The sequence below is a fragment of the Hemiscyllium ocellatum genome, chromosome 17 (genome assembly GCF_020745735.1).
Source record: "Hemiscyllium ocellatum isolate sHemOce1 chromosome 17, sHemOce1.pat.X.cur, whole genome shotgun sequence".
NCBI classification, from domain to species: Eukaryota; Metazoa; Chordata; class Chondrichthyes; order Orectolobiformes; family Hemiscylliidae; genus Hemiscyllium; species Hemiscyllium ocellatum.
Window position 1 is genome coordinate 4,832,587 of NC_083417.1, and position 21,220 is coordinate 4,853,806.

At 40.4% G+C, this 21,220-nt stretch overlaps 1 protein-coding gene across 1 annotated transcript in view; it reads left to right on the forward strand.

The window, feature by feature from the left end:
- The window catches only part of dync1li2 (dynein, cytoplasmic 1, light intermediate chain 2), a 74,003-nt gene that overhangs the window by 10,943 nt on the left and 41,840 nt on the right, over positions 1 to 21,220 (forward strand). The window contains exons 4-5 of the mRNA XM_060837927.1: positions 3,111 to 3,341; positions 18,201 to 18,367. Of these exons, the coding sequence (XP_060693910.1) occupies positions 3,111 to 3,341; positions 18,201 to 18,367 (398 nt within the window). The remainder of the gene's footprint in view (positions 1 to 3,110; positions 3,342 to 18,200; positions 18,368 to 21,220) is intronic.

Consider the following 21,220-nt stretch of genomic DNA (forward strand, 5'->3'; position numbering starts at 1 on the left):
GAAGCTCAGGCATTCCTTCATGTCTGGCTGTTAACCCTCAAACAGGCTGTAGAACGTGGCAGTATGAAAAGGCTTAAGGCAATTCATAAACCTCTTCAAATGTTTCTGTTTCTTTCTGGAATTGTTGGTAGGAGAGCATTCCTTTTGCAACTTATGTACAAACTGCAATGATGACTCAGTACTTGAATGATTGATGAACTTCATCACTTGAAGCTTAATGTAGGAGAGCACAATCATGTTAGTATGTTGTGTTCAAATTTCCCTTTTGAAAGTTGCTGGTAGATTTTGAAATATTGTTTTGTCTTGCATCCACTTGTACTGAATAGCCTGTTTCTGTGCTGATAAAGCTCTGCAATTCATTTCAATACCAATCAGATTTGGGTTGCCAAATGGTAGGATTCTTTGCTTTTTTTTGGTGAGGTCAAAACAGATATAGGGAATGAAATGAAGCCTCACAGATTTAATGGTTTCCCTCTCCACTGTCGTCATTGTGTCAAGCGGTATTTTTATTGGAACGGTTTACTCAACAGCATGTTTTGTATTTTTTTGTTGATGATACCTAGGTGTGCCGTCACTCAGATTTCTCATCTTGATTAAAGTGACATTACCAGAATCTCCCCTGTTTGTGCTGAATGCCATAAGTTTCACAGGGGCATCATCAAACCAAATTTCAACACTGAATCTCACGAGGCATGAAGGAAAGTTTGTCCAAAGCTGCTTTAAAGCAGTCGGCTTTTTAAGGACCATGAAAAGGAAGTTGAAGTGGAGGAGGAGGAGAGCACTTTACGGAGGCCATTCTAGAGCTTAGCTTCAGCTGCTAAAGACTATGCTGCCCATGGTGGAGCAATAAAAATAAAAAATCAGGGATTTAAAATCAGCCAGTTAGTAATGAACCAATTCATCATGAACGTCCCAGATTCGAGATCAGATCTGTCTTGTGAACAGCGTTTGATGGCTGCATATGGATTTATGTTGAGAGTGAGTATGTTCGTCCATAGTTCACACTGAGTCATTTCCATTAGTGTAAAATGGTTACCTGACGCAGTTATAATATCTTTTAAAATGGAATAGCAAATTGATGCAGTCTGCCCAGGCTAAAGTAGGGAGTGGCCATCTTAGTCCCTCTGGCATTTGCAAGTATGCATCTGTCAACTTGTAAACGTTCCAGATTGGAACAGAATCTAGCTATGCCATTGAATGTGGTTTTATGGTGTTGATCCAACGCAGACCCAAGATCAGCCTTATTGCTGACTAAGGATGAAATCTGTATTCTGCTTTTTTTTAAAAGAAGTGTACATAATGGTGAGAATTCATTTTGAGATGCTTGATTCCAGTGCTTAAAGCTTGAATTTGTTGCAGTTAGCAATTCTGATCACTAACAAGAGAATTCAAGCGTTAAGACTTTGGTAACACCCGTACGCAGCATGTCTCACCTCCCTGGATGTGGTGGTTCCCTCCTACCCCTCAGGCTATTGTCTTCACGTCAATGGTTGGAATATGAGCAGGTGATGTCCTGGTTGTATACTTTCCCCTCAGAAAATTCAGCTGTATTTCATCTGCAAATACAGTTAGTATTGCTGTTAACCCTCAGAGAATTGAGGAAAATCCCTATAACAAAGCCTTTTATAGGGCACATATGTTGCCACCCTTGTTACCCACTGTTTTCCTCCACAGTTGCATCTTTTCTCAGCATCTTCAGGAATTAATTCCCCGGTAGTCCTGCAAACAAGCCAGTGACACCCTGACAAGGTGGGAACCAGTGTTAAAAAACATACGCAGTGACAGGATTAGATCATATGGTCCTGCTAATATGGCTGATCTTTAACCTTACCTGCACTTTACTGCCCTTGCCGCATTTCACCTTAATCCTTTGTGTTTAAAAAGAAACTTAATTCAAGCTAATAAATTATTGCTAATACTGAGAGTGCATGTACATGTTATTATTTATTCGTCAATGTTTAAAAATGTGCATGGAGATTTTGGTTGATACTTAGCCTCTTGCATTATTAGATTAGATCTTGGCTGATATTTTAATTTTAACTCATCCTGATGCCTTGTCTAACAAAAAGCAAAATTTCTCATATTTGAATGGTTTAATTGACCCCCCCCCCCCCCCCCAGTTTCAGCAGATGTTTGGATAGAGCGTTCCCTTCTTCCACATTTCTTGAACGAATATAAGCATCCTGACATCACTCCTCAATACCTGGCTCTAATTTTAAGGTCTCTAATTTTAAATGTTCTGGACTTTTTCAAGAAAGGAAATATATTCACTATTACTCCCCTTCTAATCATCTCAAAGGTATGTAAAATATTTGTGTAGGATTTACAGTTGAATAAGGAATAGGATGGAATACTAGAGTGTACGCAAAGTTTGTTTCGCTGTTGTGTGTTGGGAATGGTGGAGTGATGTTTAACTTAACAAGCAGGCCAGAGGTGTCTCGTCTTGAGCTATCAGCTCAAATCCTACCATGACAGCTGGGGGTAATAATGATGACCAGGTAGCAACTGAATTGTTGTAAAATCCTTTATTATTCCTTGGTGTGGGTGTCACTGGCTAGATCAGTGTTTATTGTGTATCCTTAATTGCCTTAGAGGAGATTGTGGTGAGCTGCATCTTGAAGCACTGCAGACCATGTAGTGTTTGGACAGTGGCAGTGCTGTTAGGAATAGAATTGTCAAATTTTGATCCAGTAACAGTGATTTAGTTCCATAATCTGATTCACCAATGTATTGAATATGTGACAAAATATTGTGCTATTGCTCAATTTGTTGTGATTCTGTTCGCCGAGCTGGGAGTTTTTGTTGCAAAATGTTTCGTCCCCTTTCTAGGTGACATCCTCAGTGCTTGAGAGCCACCTGTGAAGAGGAGACTCCCAAGCACTGAGGATGTCACCTAGAAAGGGGACGAAACGTTTGCAACAAAAACTCCCAGCTCGGCGAACAGAACCACAACAACGAGCACCCGAGCTACAAATCTTCTCCCAAACATTGCTCAATTTGTTTGTAATAATAATGCATTTTGTCTACAGTCTAAAGGTTGAGCTTTCCAGGCTGACCAGCTCCTGTGTTTTAATCTGTATGGGTAATCCTAACTGTGTTTCTCTCCACAGATCACACACGATGTAATGTATGGATTCTAGATGGTGAGCTGTATCACAAAGGCCTTCTTAAGTTTGCAGTTTCTGCAGACAACTTAAACAACACATTAGCAGTCTTTGTGGCAGACATGGCCAGGCCTTGGACTATCATGGATTCTTTGCAGAAATGGGCCAGTGTATTGCAGGAGCACGTCGACAAACTGAAAATCCCACCTGAAGAAATGAGGGAACTGGAACAGAAATGTGAGTATGGTATTTTGTTTTATTATTGATGTGGAATAATAAAAAGTTCAGTTCACTTAGTTTCCCTGTGTTGCTTTGAGTTGGGTGGGATGCACTGGAGAAAATGTTACCATACTGCCTTCTAGCTCAGGTGCATTCTTCAAGAACTGCTCAAGGCTAGACACATCTAGTGCTGGTTTGGAGCTGTTCTTTCCATTAATGACTTTGTGTGCGTGTGCAGCTTGTGATAAGGTCCAGCTTTTGATGTTATTATCTCAGTTGCAATGATTGGTTTTGTTAACCTCGTTAGATGGGTTACTTCTGAAATTCTGGAAAGTAGTCTCCAGAAAGGTGAAAAGAGTTTTTTTGCTTTGGATTAAATTTGATTTGTACTTTAGAGAATGACAACTAAAACAACAAAGAAAGGTGACAGCTGGAAATGTTCTGCAGGATCTTGATATGGTCCTGTCTTGTTTTGACATGGTGCAGAGAAAGATAGCAACAGTGCATTAGGAAATGCTGTTACTCACTGCTCTACCCTCCACCTACACTCAGAATATCTTTGATAGATCAAATGCACTGAACTTTGCAAATGGATGAGTTTATGTTCTCAAAGATGCAATTGTTTTCAGTTTGATGATGCTGTATTACTTGTTTCACAATGCTTGCTGGAGGTTGAGCTTCGTTGCCATGAGGGCATGGGTCAGCCTGGTAGTTGTGGTAGTGCATTAATGTGGAGGTTGAAGTCCTACTGTGGCAAATTGTGCAATTAAATTCCAGGGGAGTTTGTGGGCTCATATCCTCAAAAGATATAAATAAAGTAATTTTTTTTCAAATATCTATGGAAACTTACAATATACCCTGCTTCTGGCCTTGAGATCAAAACATGCTGAAGACCAGATCTAAAACTCTCAAGCCTTTATCGCGGCCGTTACCTTTGAAGACCTGTAAACTTTATTAACTTTTGAATTTTGGAGCTGGTTGGTGCTGGGGGCTTTTGGGTTTCTGAGATCTTGATCCAAAACCAAACCAAAGCAAATGTTATTTGGTGGTACAGTGACTCAGTGGTTGTTAGCACTGCTGCTTCACAGTGTAAGGGACCCAGGTTCAATTCCAGCCTCGGGCAACTGTCTGTGGAGTTTGCACCTTTTTCCTGTGTTGTGTGGGTTTCCTCCCACAATCTAAATACAAAGATGTGCAGATTGGGTGAAATGGCTGTGCTGAATTGCTCATTGTTTTCAGAGATGTGTAGGTTTAGGTGCATTAGTCAGAGATAAATGAAGACTAAGGGGCAGGGGAATGGATCTGGTTTGGTTACTCTTCGGAGGGTCAGTGTGGACTTGTTGGGCCAAATGGCCTGTTCTACGCTGTAGGGGTTCTATGATTTGCTGGCTGGTTGCAAAGGCTTTGCGTTCTTCATCTAGGAAACCTAATTATGTTGCAGAAATAAATTGTTTTTCCAACTTTGCTGGTTTCACCCCAGAGTATAATGGTGCCGCACTTAAACAAATGACATCACAGCATGACAATAATGTGGCTGTGTGTATATTTGTTAACTTGGGGAATGGCCTCAGAGGAATAAATGAGTAGACTCCAGATTTCCACTCAATAACTGGCTCCCCTAACCCTGAAATCAGAAATACTTTGGTTCCCTGTCTGAAAAATCCCTTCATTTAGTAAAACAGTTAGAACCATTGAATCCCTAAGTGTGGAAGTAGGCCATTCACCCCACTGAGTCCACACTGTCCGTCCAAAGAACATCCTGCCCAGCCTCACTGACTACCCAATACCTTTATGCCTGTATTCCAATGGCAAACCCACCTATTCTGCATATCCCTGCACATTACGGGGCAATTTATCAGGACCAATCCACCTAACCTTCACACTTTGGTCTGTGGGAGGAAACTGGAGCGCCTGCAGGACATTCGTAGAGAGCATGTGCAAACTGTATACAATTGCCTGAGGCTGGATTCGAACCTTGGTGTCTGCTGCTGTGCTACCTATTTCCAGAGGTTTGCAGAGGTATTTGCTTGAAAAGTGACTCTTGAACTGATCATGTTGCTTTGGCAGCTGATCAAAATAATTGGACAGTATGTATTAAAGATGCAGCTTAACTTCAGTTCCACACACTTCCAGGAACCCCTTGAGCCATGTTGTCAGTCTGTTTCTGGCTTCTTTTCTACCATCACATGTCAAAGATGACCAAAGGCTCAGGGTCCTTGTTGGCTTAGTGGTAGTGTCCCTACCTCAGTAGTGCAAATTGATCAAAATACCTAAACCAAGGCTCCTTCCTATTGACCACATATTCCCAGACTAGTATTATCCAATAGAAATAACCACCAATATGTTTCCAGTGAATCAGTTTTAGCCACATTTACTCATTTTACTAAAAAGCACTTGACTTGCAATTCAGATAAATTCACATCGCATGTACATTTGCTTAAAAATCAACCATCTTTTAGTAAACAAGGAAATAAAACACTAGAACATTTCAGACTCTTTTCATCTTACCATTTGACAAAATAACACTGAAGAAGTTATTTGAGTAATGACTATGTGCTTATTACTATTTGCAATTCTGATTTAAATAGAAAAATGTTATTATCCATACTTCAATTCCCTGTGGCAAATGACTATATCGTCCTAAGTTATGCACCTTCCATGTTCTGAAGGTATGGGAGAGTGATATAGTATCATAGTATCTATGCAGTGTATAGTATCAGCCCATTAATCAACCCCTCTTACTTGATTTTACCTTGTGTTGATTACAACAAGGGTTGCACTCAGGCTCTCAGATATCATGCTAAACACTGTAAATGCAAGTCATTCTTCCTTTCTTGCTGTCTCTTCCCATCTATTCACCCCAAGACAGTTGAGACGCAGTGATTCATGCTTTGTCAATACTTCCAGCTTTCATACAACATTTTAAACTCATTATTGATTGAATATCAATGTTTCAGACATCAAGTATGATCTTAAATATTTTTTCCACAATGTTGAGGTAAATGACGAATGAATCTGAGTCTCACTGTTATGTTTGAGCAAAAGACATTAGCTACATGATGAAGAGAATTCAATACTGAAGAATATTGCTGTGGGATCTATAAAAGACACTGCAAACTTTGAATTAAGATGTTGGCTACGTGTCAGTGATTGAATGTTGTGACATGGCTGTTGATTTGTCCTGGAGACTCGAGCTCGTGATTAAGACAGTTACTTGCCAATACAGAGGGTGTGCTGCAGAGTGCTACGTTGTGCAGATGAAACGTTAGACATCTGGCCATAAGGATGGATGTAAAAGATTTCATGGCACTACTTGGAAAAAAGCTGGAGAATTTGCCTTGAACAGATTTCTGTTCAATATTTATCTTGTCAGTAACATAGAAGATTATGTGGAGGAGGTTTCCAGATTTTTACTATCCTTTGTGTTTTTTTAAAAAAAGTGTCCTAAATGTCTTGTCTTCAAATTGAACTAAATGCTCCCTTATTCCAGATTATTTCTCTACATCTGTCCCTCAATTTTCTATTCATTTGAGATGTGGATCTTTGTCCAGACCAGCATTTATTGCCTATTTCGGTTGTTCAAGGAAAAACAGTAATGAGCAGTCACATTAAGTGACTGCAGTTTATTGGTATAGATAGACCCACGATGCTGTTATGAAGTTCCGGGATTTTGACTCAGTGACACAAGGAACAGTGATATTTTTCCATGTTAGAATGGTGCATGGCATTGGTGGTGGAGAGAATGAATTTCGTGCATGTGGTGCAAATCAAGCTGGCTGCATTTTTCTGGAAGGTATTGAACCTCTCCAGTTACACTTATCCAGGCAATGGGGTGTGTTCCATAACCCTGAAGCCCTGAAATCCTGCTACTTTTCTCTGCTTTCTCCTTCTCCTCTGAAGGCATAAAGGTATACTGGATTACAGTTGATTGAGTGCTAGGAACTCCCAGTGCCTAGTCCAAGTCTGTTTGACCTTAGAAACTTGCCAGCTGAATGCATTCAAATACTTGTTCAAACTGCAAGCATCATTGGCTTGTATTCCAGATACCAGGACACTGACTTTAGTTCCAGTTTACTCCTGTCCCAAATGCCTCACGTTACATAAACTGAGGCCCATTGCAGCACTCCAGTTAATGTTCCAGGAACACTTCATCTAAAGGATAGGAAATTAACTCAAGAGGCTACTGTCCAAAGAAACTGGCCCCAGGCTAATCCTGTAGCATTGTAAAATTACCTCTTGACTGCTGAGTAAATTTGTGGGCTATGCCTTGGTGCCTTCTCCTCTAAGGCTTTTGGGGTGGATGAGTAAGCACTTGCCTTTGTTTTTAGTAATTGCTTTGCTGGCAAATTTTAAACTTTTTACCAGCAGACGAGCCACTATGTAAATTCAGGAAAACGTTGGTAACATATGTAAGAGTGTGTTGATTTTCCCAAGACTTTAACGAAAGAGTTTACATAGCAGGGTCAGCATAGACTCCCACCTCCCCAGAAAGATTGTTTTATTTCAGGGGTAGGTATGCATCCCATTCGGCTCAAAGATGAGCTCATGCATCACAAACAAAGCTTGTATTCTTGAATGCAGTGTACTGGCTGCCAAAAAGATTACATCATACGCAGTCATTGCTACAGAATGTCTAATCCTCTGCATGGGTAGATTACCATCTGAATGAAAGCTAGAAGCAGATTTACGTTTTTTCTTTGTCAGAATGAGACATGATGGGTAGTGCAACATGTTCATGCTCACCAGTTGCACATAGTGGCGCGAGATAGTCTTTGAATTTTTTGTCCTTTCTGAAGATACTGACTGTTGGAGGTGGGATCTAATGTAGCCACTTTCTACTTTTACATGTCCTGAACTCAGATGGACTGATTTTCCTGCATTTATTTCAGATGTTTTTATGTTCACCTGATAAAGGAGACAGCATTGCATTCTAACAACACTCCCAGTGATTCCCTTTGTCCCTTTATATACTTTCCTCTTTCTTGTCCTTGGCCACGATCTGGAAACTGCTGGACCGTGAGCAGGAGCACAAACACATGCTTATTTCCCCCCCATTCCCTAGAAGGCTCAAGTACAAAGGTTCTCGTTCTATTTTGTTTACTTGAGTGGTCAGTGTAACCAGAACAGACAAAGGATCAAATATGTTAGCACTTGATCTGAAACGGTTTACCAACTAGACCATTATCACATTGCCAACATTGTAACCCTTCATGACAGTTCCATGACCGTTCCAAATATGCAATGCAATATACGTAAATACCTATACTTTTTAAAAACTTGCCATTGCATCCTTACTGCATTGCTTTTGTGTCTCCAGGTACTGTCTCTGAAGCACATTGTGTTGTTTCCTGCATGTTTTGTGCAGACTACTGATGGGATCTGGTGTAATTACACTACACAGTGATATTGCTTTCAATGTTTGCTCCTTCTAAAACTAAAAATAGTGTGAATTCTTGTAGCTGTCATTGGCTGTTTGCAGTATTTTAAGAATTAAACAGCCTATTAAATGCAGTGTATCATTAAGCAATGACTGGCATTTGAGTAGTTCCAAACCAGTTTCCAAGTTATAGAATGGAGCAGATACATCAAGAAGTTGATGGGACTTTTGTCTGTGGCTCAGTTTGTTTTGCTGTTGTCACAGACACCTGGACCTTTCAAGTGCTGTCCAACTCAAATAACAGGAATTCAGTATAAATATTCAATATTTATAAGCTGTTCTCAAAGTACCCTGACAGAATTAAAGCCAGTACCCCTCCATTTAGCAGGAGTGATGAGCAAATTAAAATTATTCAGGAAAATGTGCTTTGAAAACCCTTAATTCTCAACTTATCCTAAACTAAGTGTAACAATAGGACAAGAAACATAGTTGCAAATTTCTCACAGGGCTTGAACTACTTTACTTGAAAGATGATCAGCACTGGACAAATGCTACTCAGAGAAGGTTGCTGTTGTAATAGGACCTAGAGTCTTTAGTATGAGTATCATCCTGAACAGTAATTTATGAAATTTTGCAATGACTCTCTATCCACTGAACTATTTTCAAATTCATAGTGTCTCATTTAAGAAAGTGGTCACACCTGGTTTAACTGCTTCAGAATTAGCACCCAGCACAAAAGACCAAGAAGGCACTTTCTGAACCTGTTGATTTTGGCTCCGCTTGTTAAGCATTATGATTAAATGTGAGATTGTTAGTTGCAAAGCAACATTGACACTGAAGAAAAGATGGTTTCCGTATTAATAGAGCTGTTATAGAGGGCTTTTCTTGTAGAACATGGAAATGTTTAAACCCTGCAGTAGTAGCTCATGCCCGAAATGTCGATTCTCCTGCTCCTTGGATGCTGCCTGACCTGCTGCGCTTTTCCAGCAACACATTTTCAGTAGTACAGCAGTGCCAATTAATTATAAGAAATTTTAATGGGAAGCTGTTGCTGCCAGTTTCTACTTAATCTGTATTAGCTGTCCATGTAGGTTTTTAGATGCAAAACTCTGATATGAGTAAGTAACTTTCTGCATTATCAGAAGGTAGTGCCAGCATCTAAAATTATATCTCATGACTGTCATAGTGTCCCACAGATAGAAAAGAGATGGAAAGATTTGGCTAATCTGTTTCAGGAAAGTCTTTTGCCAGAGCATGAAACTATAATATTTTCCACATTCAAGTGAGCATGCAAGAGAGGACGTTGGATCAACCTGTTTGTGTTGGATAATATTTGTAACAATGTCAGATTTCATCATCAGTCCTATATCTGTCATTGGAAATGCATGATTTAAATATATTAATGTCACTTTTAGAGTTTGGATTTTAAACTAATGGCATCATTAGTGGTGGTCTTTTTATATAAAGGGATTATTAATTAGCTAGAGTGGTCTTTTGGTACCATGATTTTAAACCAGCATGTTTTAGAGTGCAAAATGATGAAAGGCTTCCTCGTGTGTTAATGGAAGCTTGTTCATATTATGGGGTTTATGACAGGAGAGTGGGTAAGAAGGCACTTCACTTAGCGGAAGTGAGGACAAAGAAGTGTTTTAAATTGATTTAAAAACGTTTAACTTCAGTTTGAAAGTGACCTGATGAAGTTATAGAGTCATGGAATTTTATAATACAGGAGGCCATTCTGTACCAGCTCCCAAAAGCTAGTCCCATTCTCTGGCTTATCTCTGTAGCCCTCTAAATTTGGCACAATTAAATGTATGTCCACCTCTCTCTTGAAACTAAAATGGATGCAAGGAAAAATTCTTTCGAGACAAAGAAGTTTGTTCAGCACCATTAAGGGACATTATCTCCAATGAGCATTTCAGCTTCCAGGCTAGGTGGTGTTTGCTTAGAAATTTGCAAAATTGACAAAGTCCAAGACCTTAGCTGTGGCAGTTAAAGAAAAAAATGCCTTGCAACTCATTGAACCTGAACTGAAAAGAAGCAGTTAAATTATGTGATTGTGTTAAGGAGTAAATGGGATTTTGTTTTACCAAATGGTTGAAAGCTTTTAAACGGTTATGAGGATAATTTGGTTTGTTTTGTTCTTTATTTTGTATGATAAACTTCTCTTCTATTGTTAAAAGTAAATCTGCAGCTTGGCATGCTTATTTTTTCGTGGAAGATTGCTATGTAAATTGAGAAACACGCAATATGTCAAGCCAAATTTCATTCTGGGATCTGACTTGTACAGTAGCATCATCAGCTGCCACCCTAGATAATCTACTCAGGTCCTGGTGGGATTTAAACCTATGCCCCTCTGTGACACAGGCAGGGTACCAACTCAGCCAAGTTGACGCAGGTTGTGACTGAAATAAGGCTTTAGCATTTATTGTTCTCAATCAACGTTCAAACGTGTTGTGACACTTTTTCAGCACAGATGGGATTTTAACCTAGACCTTCTGGCCCAGAGGTAGGGCCATACCAAAGTGCCATAAGAGACCTGACCCTTCAGCAATTCTAAGTTTGTACTGTCAGCCCTATTACAGATTCCACACCCTTCATTTTTTTCGTTCTTTGATAGCAACTCCTTGTTATCTATATGATAGTTTGGACTTGGCCAGAAGCCAAACTAACACACAATACAGAGTCTGTCAAATGGGAAGTAACAGATCTAATTATAGAGGAGGCCGAAAGGAAGTGACTTGATGTGTTGATACAAGATTGTTGCGTCCATTTCTTCCATTTCATAGAATGAAACAGACCAAAACTTCTGGCCATTGGCAACTGAGAGTAATTCAATTGTACGCTTTTAATTTGAAGAATATTTGAAAAGTGCTGGTGTTTTCATAGTGCTAATGCTAGGCTATGGAAGTACTTCATAAAGGAATTAATTTGGTTTGCAGTAATTGTCATCTAGATAAATAAAGCAGCCTCAGACAGTGTAAGCAGAATCCTGTGAACAATGAGATGAATGAAGTTCACCTAAACAAATAAAAGGAAATGAAAATTTAAGCAAATGAGGAGTGAGAGTTACCACAGTAACAACTGTGATAATACAAGGTTGTGGAAATGCTGTACTTAAGTCATCGATTAGGATAGTCATAGTGTAAACCTTACTCATGGCCTGGATTTGGATATACAAAACATTTTCAGAACTTCAGAAATAGCTGATAGCCCAGCTGTCCTAGTTCACTTAGAATGGTAACATCAGTGAAACTGATGTAGAAAAATGCCCAGGTATGTCCAGTTCATAGTGTGCAAAATATGACCATGTCAGTTATCAATCTAATCTAATTCAGCAGCACAATGATGGAAAGTGTTGTCAGCATGACTGCTTTAGTAGCATTTAGTTTGTAACTTGCTCATCGGTGCTTTATTTGGGTTCTGCTCGGGTCACAGCTTCAGGCTATGATCCAAATGAAGACAAAAGAGCTGAATTCCTGAAATCTGAGTGACTACCCTTGATATCAAGACAACATTTGACTTGAGTGTGGCATCAAGTAAGCTGAGCAAAATTTAGGTCAAAGGTTTGGGGAAATGTCTTCTGGTTGGACTCGCACCTAGTAACAAGGAAGATGATGTGTTATTTTGAGGCCAGTGATCTTTGTCCCACGACAATCCTGCATGAGTACCTCAGTGATGTGTAATTGGTCAATAGCACAGTCAATGAAGTCATCTCAATCAAAAGGCCAGAAATGAGGATGTTTGCTGAAGACAGCTGAGTCTCCTTTGTAGTTAGTGTGATCAGACTTGTTTCATTTGAATTCAGTTGCAATTGCCGTATTTCTGAGATGCCCTCGCGTGCAGTCCTTTTCCTAGAAAATAAAGTTGAGTAGCCTTTTGCACTATACATCTCAATTTTGTCAGGGATTCTATCTGTTGTTTTTACAACTCTTGGATGAATTTCTCAACTTCACTCTGAACTGGGATGGTGCTGAAATTGAATCACTTGGAAGGTTGAAGTATGAATGTTGCAGAATGTACCCATAAAATTGTTTAGCCAAGTCCGAGGGTTGCTTTTTACTTGGTTTATTTTCGTATAACTTGATGCAAAATGCATCTTAAATCAAAAGCAGAAAATGCTGGTAGCCCTCAGGATGTTAACCAGTACCTGGGATTGAGGTGTTGCTGATAAAGTCCAAGTTGATCTCACTATTCACACTGGCTAATTAAAGATGTGTACACTTCTCAAAACTTGCTATGTACATGCCAGTTTGTGTCATTAGGTTCTATAGTCCTGAGTTTTTTGATTTGATTTGATTAGATTAGATTACTTTTAGATTAGATTACTTAGTGTGGAAACAGGTCCTTTGGCCCAACAAGTCCACACTGACCTGTCGAAGCGCACCCCACCAGACCCATTCCCCTACATTTACCCCTTCACCTAACACTACAGGCAATTTAGCATGGCCAATTCACCTAACCTGCACATTTTTGGACTGTGGGAGGAAACCCATGCAGATACGGGGAGAATGTGCAAACTCCACACAGTCGCCTGAGGTGGGAATTGAACCCGGATCTCTGGCGCTGTGAGGCAGCAGTGCTAACCACCATGCCGCCTGTGGGCCATTACATTTTTCAATTACCCTGAATGTGGTTTCGAGCTTGATTTATCGCCTTTTATTTTAACTTTCAAACCATGTATGTATGTCTTTATATCTCTTTTTCTGTCCATCCCTCTGTCCTGGCATCAGTATGTTCCCAGATTGGTCACTGTACAGTGTAATGTAACACCCATTAAGTCAACTTCTAGAGAGTCAAAAAGTGAAGGATAGGTTCAGATCCTAACCTTTACACATTTGAACACAAATTAGAGGATCAAGCAGCACATTACAACTGAGGTGCTATCCTGCAAGATAACGAGGTATTCAGCTTCTGAGACCAGGTACTTTGACCCTTCAATGCAAGTTAGGAAGGAAGTGTTGGATTACTGGATATTTGCTGATAGTTGGACTGTGTGAACTGTTTAAGTAGTAATTAACTGCCACTGTTAAATAGTTTGCATAATTTGTCGTTTTGTAAAATAAAAACCTTCTGCATAGCCATACTTAGCTATGTTATGATGGGAGCAGTTTGTGTTTCAGTGGTTTATACAGTCTAGGTTGTGAGAGGGTAATGCTGGTACACAGGATCTTGTCTCTACTTGATAAGAACCAGCAACACTTGCATAAGGACTGATCTCGCTTGAACCAAGTTAGCCCCAAATTGAAAATGCATTAGTATTAAGTTTTAAATGTCCTATCTTTCTCTTGTGGTTGTGGTTGTGGTTTTGGTTTTGGGACAGCATGGTGATAGTGATTAGTAATGCTGCTTCACAGCACTGAGGACCCAAGTTTGATTCTAGCCTGGAGTGAGTGACTGGTGTTTGCATGTTCTTCCTGTGGTTTTCCTCCAGGTGCTCTTGGAATGTTCAGGCTAGGTGAGTTAGCCATGGTTTTAAAAGGTGCCGTGCAGGTTTCGGGTGTAAGTCTGGGTGGGCAGCTCTTTGGGGGGTTTGGTGCAGACTTGATAGGCTGAATGGCCTTTTGCTGCACTATAGGGAATCTGTGGTCCCAATAGATGCTCTGTATTCATCTGCCTTTGTAGTGGCATTTGGTTCAGGTTTGTGTATAAATGATGTGTGCCTCATTCCTACCTGCTGTCTGGGGCATTTGATTCACGAGACCCAAAAAATGATGCAATCAAAATAGAAAATGTTCAGTATGCAACAGGTCAACATTTCAAGTCATCATTGAAGGCTGGTATCCCTTCACCAAGTCGTCGTTTATTTACATGTGAATCGTGCCTGACTCTCACCCTGCTAGTTCAGAGACAGCTCATAGAGTGAACAGAGCCCCTGACACTCCTGTCTATATTTGCCAGCAAGGGCTCCCTGATGGACAAGCTTACAGCCCCAATCAGGAACTCTTATTCGGAGATCCACCTGACTGACCGCATTCCAATCACTGCAGTCATCTTTCAATGGAGCAATAGGTACATTTAGCTATCATCGCGAACAGTTTGACTGTTTTGAAAATATTTTTTCTCATCAGCCTAATCAGAGATGTTACTTCGCATCTCCAGCCCCGGTGAGACTTGAACCAAGTCTCTTGGCTGAGAGGTAGGGATGCTACCACAACTCCATAATAACCCTTGTAAGTTCATAATTGAGATATCTGAGAACTGAACCCAGATCAACTGCTTGGGAAGTGGCTGTGCTCATTGCTATACCATCATCACTATCAGTTTGATTATTTTGTATCTAGATGTGCTCATACTGTTATGAAGTTGAAGGCGCGTACTGTACCTTTAAGAGAAATTGAATGCTGTTCTGCATTGAAATTACAAGAGCAGTCCGTGTACTGGAAAATTGAAAATATGTAACATTTGGCTTGAAATAAATAACTGAGTTGGTTGTTTTGACAAATAATTCAAATTTAACCAATCTGTTTAAATCATGCCCCAGGATACTAAAACCCCATCAAGTTGAAATTTGTTTTTGCCAACGTTGAAACAATGAGACAATCCGATGTTGGGGATATAAAAACAGGCAGGAATTTTGAAAATCAGACAGAGCAACTGCCATAGAGAGAGACCCAAGACATTGAAACACTCCCAATCAAAGGTACCTTTTCATATGAAACAACATCACAGTAAAAATCAAGAAGACATCCCAGGGAGATCTTGAGCTGGAAGAAGAAAGATGACAGCTGCTGTATGGTTTTGAAATTAAGTTGATGTAATTTTAGTAAGTGTTTTATTGGAACAATATGTTATAGAGTTAGAGGCAGGTAATCAGTTAAGAGAAAGGGTGGCTGAGAGTTGTGAATAGTTGTTAAATGTTCACTTTTAGAGTTAAAGAATTAATTGATGTTATTTTCTTTAAGTAGTGGAATTTGAGAGTTCTGTCACTCATACCTTAACAGATTATGAGGCGAGGTGAGCTTTTCTGGGTGTTAGGTTTAATTAGCAGAAGGGTTCACCATTGTATTATAACAGTACACACAACTGTACACTTTGTTCCCATCACCGAATCAAATGTGGTACTTTTTCACCTGTTCTCCACTGCCATTAAATCGTAGCTTGACAGTTGATTTATATTTTCTGATCTACCTGTTCAGCAATGTTGTTGCATACCTCTCTGGAGCAACTGGGTTTTGAACCAGGAAGACTTTCTCACTCAGATAGGGAGAAGAGCATGGTGCTACCAGAGCCTTAAATTAAACCTCAAACTTTTCATCCTCAGGTCCTTAAGATATCGTTTGCGATTTTGTTAAAGCTTGACCATTTACCCACTTTAGAGGTGGGGATGTTATCACTGCACCACAAGAACCCCTGAGCTTGAATGTTTGTTTATATTTTGTCTTATCAACCTGTTGAGAGATGCTAAGGTACATCTCTGGAGCTAATACAACCTGAATCCGGGGCACTGCCACTGGACAGCAATAGTCCCCAAGTACCTTGTGCAGCACAGTGGTTAGCACTGCTGCCTCACAGCGCTAGAGACCCGGGTTCAATTCCCGCCTCAGGCAACTGTCTGTGTGGAGTTTGCACATTCTCCCCGTGTCTGCGTGGGTTTCCTCCGGGTGCTCCAGTTTCCTCTCTCAGTCCAAAAATGTGCAGGTTAGTTGAATTGCCGTGCTATATTGCCTCTAGTGTTAGGTGAAAGTGTAAATGTAGGTGAATGGGTCTGGCTGTGTTGTTTTTCGGAGGGTTGGTGTGGACTTGTTGGGCCGAAGGGCCTGTTTCCACACTTTAGATTATTTGCATTAGATTAGATTACTTAATCTACCTGTTCCTACTTTTTGTGCCTTTTTTAATCAAGCTGGTCAGAGATATTTTGATGCATCTCTAGACCAAGTGAGACTTGAACCTGTGTCTCCTGGTGCAGTGGTAGAGACATTACCACCGTGCCACTAGGCCTGAGCTTAACTTTACACTTTACCATTGACCACACCTGACCCAGGTGAGAGTGAGAGAAAAGGGAGCCTTCAGTGGAAATAGGAGATGAAGGAAGCAGGAGATGACAAAGGACAGAGGAAGCTACAAAGATGGGGTAGGGTGAGGTAAGAGCAAGGAAGAGGTTCTAAGGAAAAGAGCAATTTTAAGCCTGTCAACCAAGAAATGCTCAGCTAACTGAATTGCTTTAATCCTGTAGCTTAAGGCTGCAAATAGTCAAGAACTACTATATGGAGCAAAGTGCCATGGATGGGATGATGATGTGAGGTTGATGATGCAGTGAGAACAATTCTTTGTTGAATTCCTTGTTAAAATCTTCCAGTTTTGTGTATGCACTGGAAACTTATGAGTTGTGATGTCAGCAATCTGGAAGGTCTTTATAGTATTGACTTTGTGTGTAGAAGAGTCAATTATTTTGAAAACTTTCACTGGTTTATGCCTTTGGTCTTTTGCCAGTGTATGTGTCTGTGAAATTAATGTCTACCTTGTGTTGTGGCTTAGTGTTGATGGAGGACGAATGAATGAGAATATTGATGAGTTATTCTAATTCTGGTGTTGTATGCAAGTCCCAACGTCCCAAATGTCAACTCAAATATAGAAGTACTCCTATCTGTGACTGCATCACCTAAATGAGTTAGTGAGAATCAAAAAGAGCTCCTAAATCAAGAGAAGAATTCAAGAACAGCTCTCCAATAAATACATATGTTGACTCATGACAATTATTCTGTTGCATTTGTCAGTCTAAATTATTTGCTTAAGTCTTGGGTGGAGCAAATAACCCGAAACTTCTAACTTGGAGGCAACGGTGCAATCATGTTGAGTCAAACTGCGTTATATGAAGGCAGTGACAGAATGAGTTTGTTTTTTTTTATGCAGATAACCTGAGCATTTTTGTATTTAACCAACTCCCCGGAGAGAAAATAAATGGTCTAAGGTTCAGAAACTGACTGGAATATTTTTTGGATCACAAATCATATCTGTGATCAAGTAAGTTAATCACGATTGAGTGTCTTGTGCTCTGGGTGTATCCAAAACAGGCTATCTCTGAAAACTGAAAAATCAAGAATTCCTTTTAGGAAAAAAAATGAATTTCAATGGTCTGTGACTAGCTTCTTCCAACTAGATTTCACATTTCAACCAGTAAACTTCTGGAGGTTGGGAATTCTTTAATGGCTCAAATAGCAAGTACTTAACCTCAGGCAACATTAGAAAATTCATAACCTTAACTAAAGATTAGAAAGCATAGCCTTTTCCCTACAGGACAGTGAAAATCTGGAATAGCACACTGGCATAGTGAGCTACATTGTGATGTAGTTGCCTTTTTTAAAACAAAGGCACAGCTTGTATGATTGTTGACGTGCATCTTTTTTGAATTGTAAAGGGGAGAGAGAAGCGGGAAAGGACCTTCTGGATTGAGAGGTGGAGAGAAAGTTGGCACCTGATCTGAAATGGACTGAGGGATTAATGATCCAAATGACTTTTTTTTTTGCTCTGAATTTTGTCTCATGTCATCTTGTCTTTAGTGGTGAAGGAATTCCAGGAGTATGAGGAGCCTGAGGAAGGATCTCATGGGTCCCCACAGAGGAGAGCCCCAGTGTCTGGTCAGGAAGATGAGGAGGTGGTTTTGCCGCTGGGTGAGAATGTACTGACGCACAATCTGGGCATTCCGGTACTGGTCGTCTGCACAAAGGTAGGATTGTTATCCACAAGGCTCAACATAGCAAAACAAATTTCAATGTCCTGTTGTTTATAAAACTGAGTTACACTGGAGCTTGTTTAAGGCTTTTTTTTAGCAGCTGGACTACTGTTCCAATGCTTGAGGAAAACTCCTCTCAAATACAAGTTTTTTTTTATGCAAGAGTACTTGTTGATTTTGTACAAGTGATATTTTAGACAAGTAAATCCTTCATTTACTCTTGTTTATTGACATTTTGAGCTAGCAGTAGACAGAGTACAATTGGGTTCAGTGTCTTTAAGAAATATTGTGTGTTTGTTGACGGACAGGAGGATTGTGCCGGGTCTTGATTTACCCTCCATCCCTGTCCAGATTAGGCTGTCTCAAATTCATCAACTTGAGATTCTGGCTGACTGCCATTACCCATGAAGTGCAGCCCCATCCTGTCTTCAAGAGGATGGTGAATGCAAATAGTTATCTCCTAGATGGCATGCAGTCAGGAGATAAGCGAGAATCCTTTCGAATTGGTACACAGACCTGGAATGCTATCACTGCTCAAGTTCTCTCTCAAGTTGCATGTTATTGCAATTCTCTGTACTGATGTTCGTTGTTGTTATTCTGTAATCCAAGAAATTCTGACCGAACAGCATTATAGGGTACTTTGACCATGAGGACTGCAGGAGGTCAAGAAGGCCTGCTACCACTACCTTCAATCAATTGGGGATGGCAGTGTTAACTCATCCTCATGAAAGATTTTTTTTAACATGTGTTGGTTGTTGTGTATAGGAAAGATGTAATCCCAAGGATTAGTGGTTCAAGAAAGCAGTTCAGCACTCCCACTTTCCAGGGCACTAAAGGAGGAGCAATCCATGCTGGTCCAACCAGCAACACCCACATTTAAAATGTAACAGAATACTGGTTACTGGTGTGTCCCCGCCCGCCTTTCTTGCGAACTTCTAAAAAGATGGCAATAGAGTCATAGAGATGTACAGCATGGAAACAGACCCTTCAGTCCAATTCATTGCTGACCAGATAGCCTAACCTATTCTAGTCCCATTTACCAGCACTTGGTCCATATCCCTCTAAACCCTTCCTGTTCATATACCCATCTGGATGCCTTTAAAATGTTGTAATTGTATCAACCTCCACCACCTGGTCTGGCAGCTCATTCCATACACATACCATGCTCTGTGTGAAAAAGTTGCCCCTTGGGTCACTTTTAAATTTTTCCCCTCTCACCCTAAACCTATGCCCTCTCGTTCTGGACTACTCCATCCCAGGGAAAAGACCTTGTCTATTTATCCTATCCATGCCCCTCATAATTTTGTAAACCTCTCATAATTTTGTAAACCTCTAATAAGGTCATCCCTCAGCCTCTGATGCTCCAGGGAAAACAGCCCCAGCCTATTCAGCCTTCCCTATAACTCAAATCCTCCAACCCTGGCAACGTCCTTGTAAATCTTTTCTGAACCCTTTGAATTTTCACAACATCCTTCCTATAGGAGGGAGACCAGCATTGTACACACTATTCCAAAAGTGGCCGAACCAGTCCTAGACAGCCAAACATGACCTCCCAGTTCCTATACTCAGTGCTGTGACCAATAAAGGAAAGCAGACCAATAAAGGAAAACAAACCAAATGCCACCTTCACTCTCTTATCTACCTGCGACTCCATTTTCAACGAACAATTGACTTGCACTCCAAGGTCTTTTTGTTCAGCAGCACTCCCCAGGGCCTTTCTATTTAAGTGTATAAGTCCTTCTAAGATTTGCCTTTCAAAATACAGCACCTCTCATTTATCTAAATTAAACTCCATCTGCTACTCCTCAACCCATCGGCCCATCTGATCAAGATCCTGTTGTACTCTGAGGTAATCTTCTTCGTTGTCCGCTACCCCTCCAATTTTGGTGTCACCTGCAAACTTACTAACTGTACCTCGTATGTTCACATCCTAATCATTTATATAAATGATGAAATAGTGGACCCAGCACCAATCCTTGTGGTGCTCCACTGGTCACAGGCCTCCAGTCTGAAAAGCAACTATCCACTACAACCCTCTGTCTTTGAACCTTGAGCCAGTTCTGCATCCAAATGGCTAATTCTCCCTGTATTCCACGAGATCTAATCTTGCTAACCAGTCTCCCATGAGAAACCTTGTCGACAGTAATGACCCTTCTACCCTGATTCTTTTCTCACTTGCTACCAACCTGGAGTGGGTTTTTTTGGGATGGGGGAGCACAGGCTTGCTGTGGTGGTGCAGTTTGCTGTGTAAAAGACATGTTTCAGGGTGATTTGGAGACAAAACCCCAAATGACTCCAGTTCGACTGCTTCAAATGAGGTCAGCTAACTCTGCGTGTACCAGTGCACGACCCCAGTCCCAAAGCATAGCTGATAATCCCTCCAAATAACGCCTGGCCTTATTCTTCCCATTATTGAAACTACAGTGAGAGCCAGAGCAGGTAGTGATTAGCAATAAGTTTGAATAAGTAATTCAGTTAGAGTCTGCTGATGTTTCAAGATATTCCATCCAGCATTGCTATTGCTAGCTGTGATACGAGAACAGCTTGATTCAATTACAAACATTTAGCTCATTGCTGAATCTCCTAAAGCTCTGCTATATTTAAAACTTCTGGCGTGGGTTGAGAGCTGAGTCACAGTCTACATGCCATTTCAACCAAGCAGGCATATTTCTTGAAGTCCATTTTTAAAGGAACTTTGAGGATTAATTTTTTTTGCCAGTTCAACTTTAGTATTTCTTTACTTTTTATTGGCTTCGCAAAGTGCAAAAGCATATTTATCACTTTGTTGAATGCAGAATTATGTATACAAAAAGTTTAGATAGATTGGAGATACCTTTCCTGTTGTTG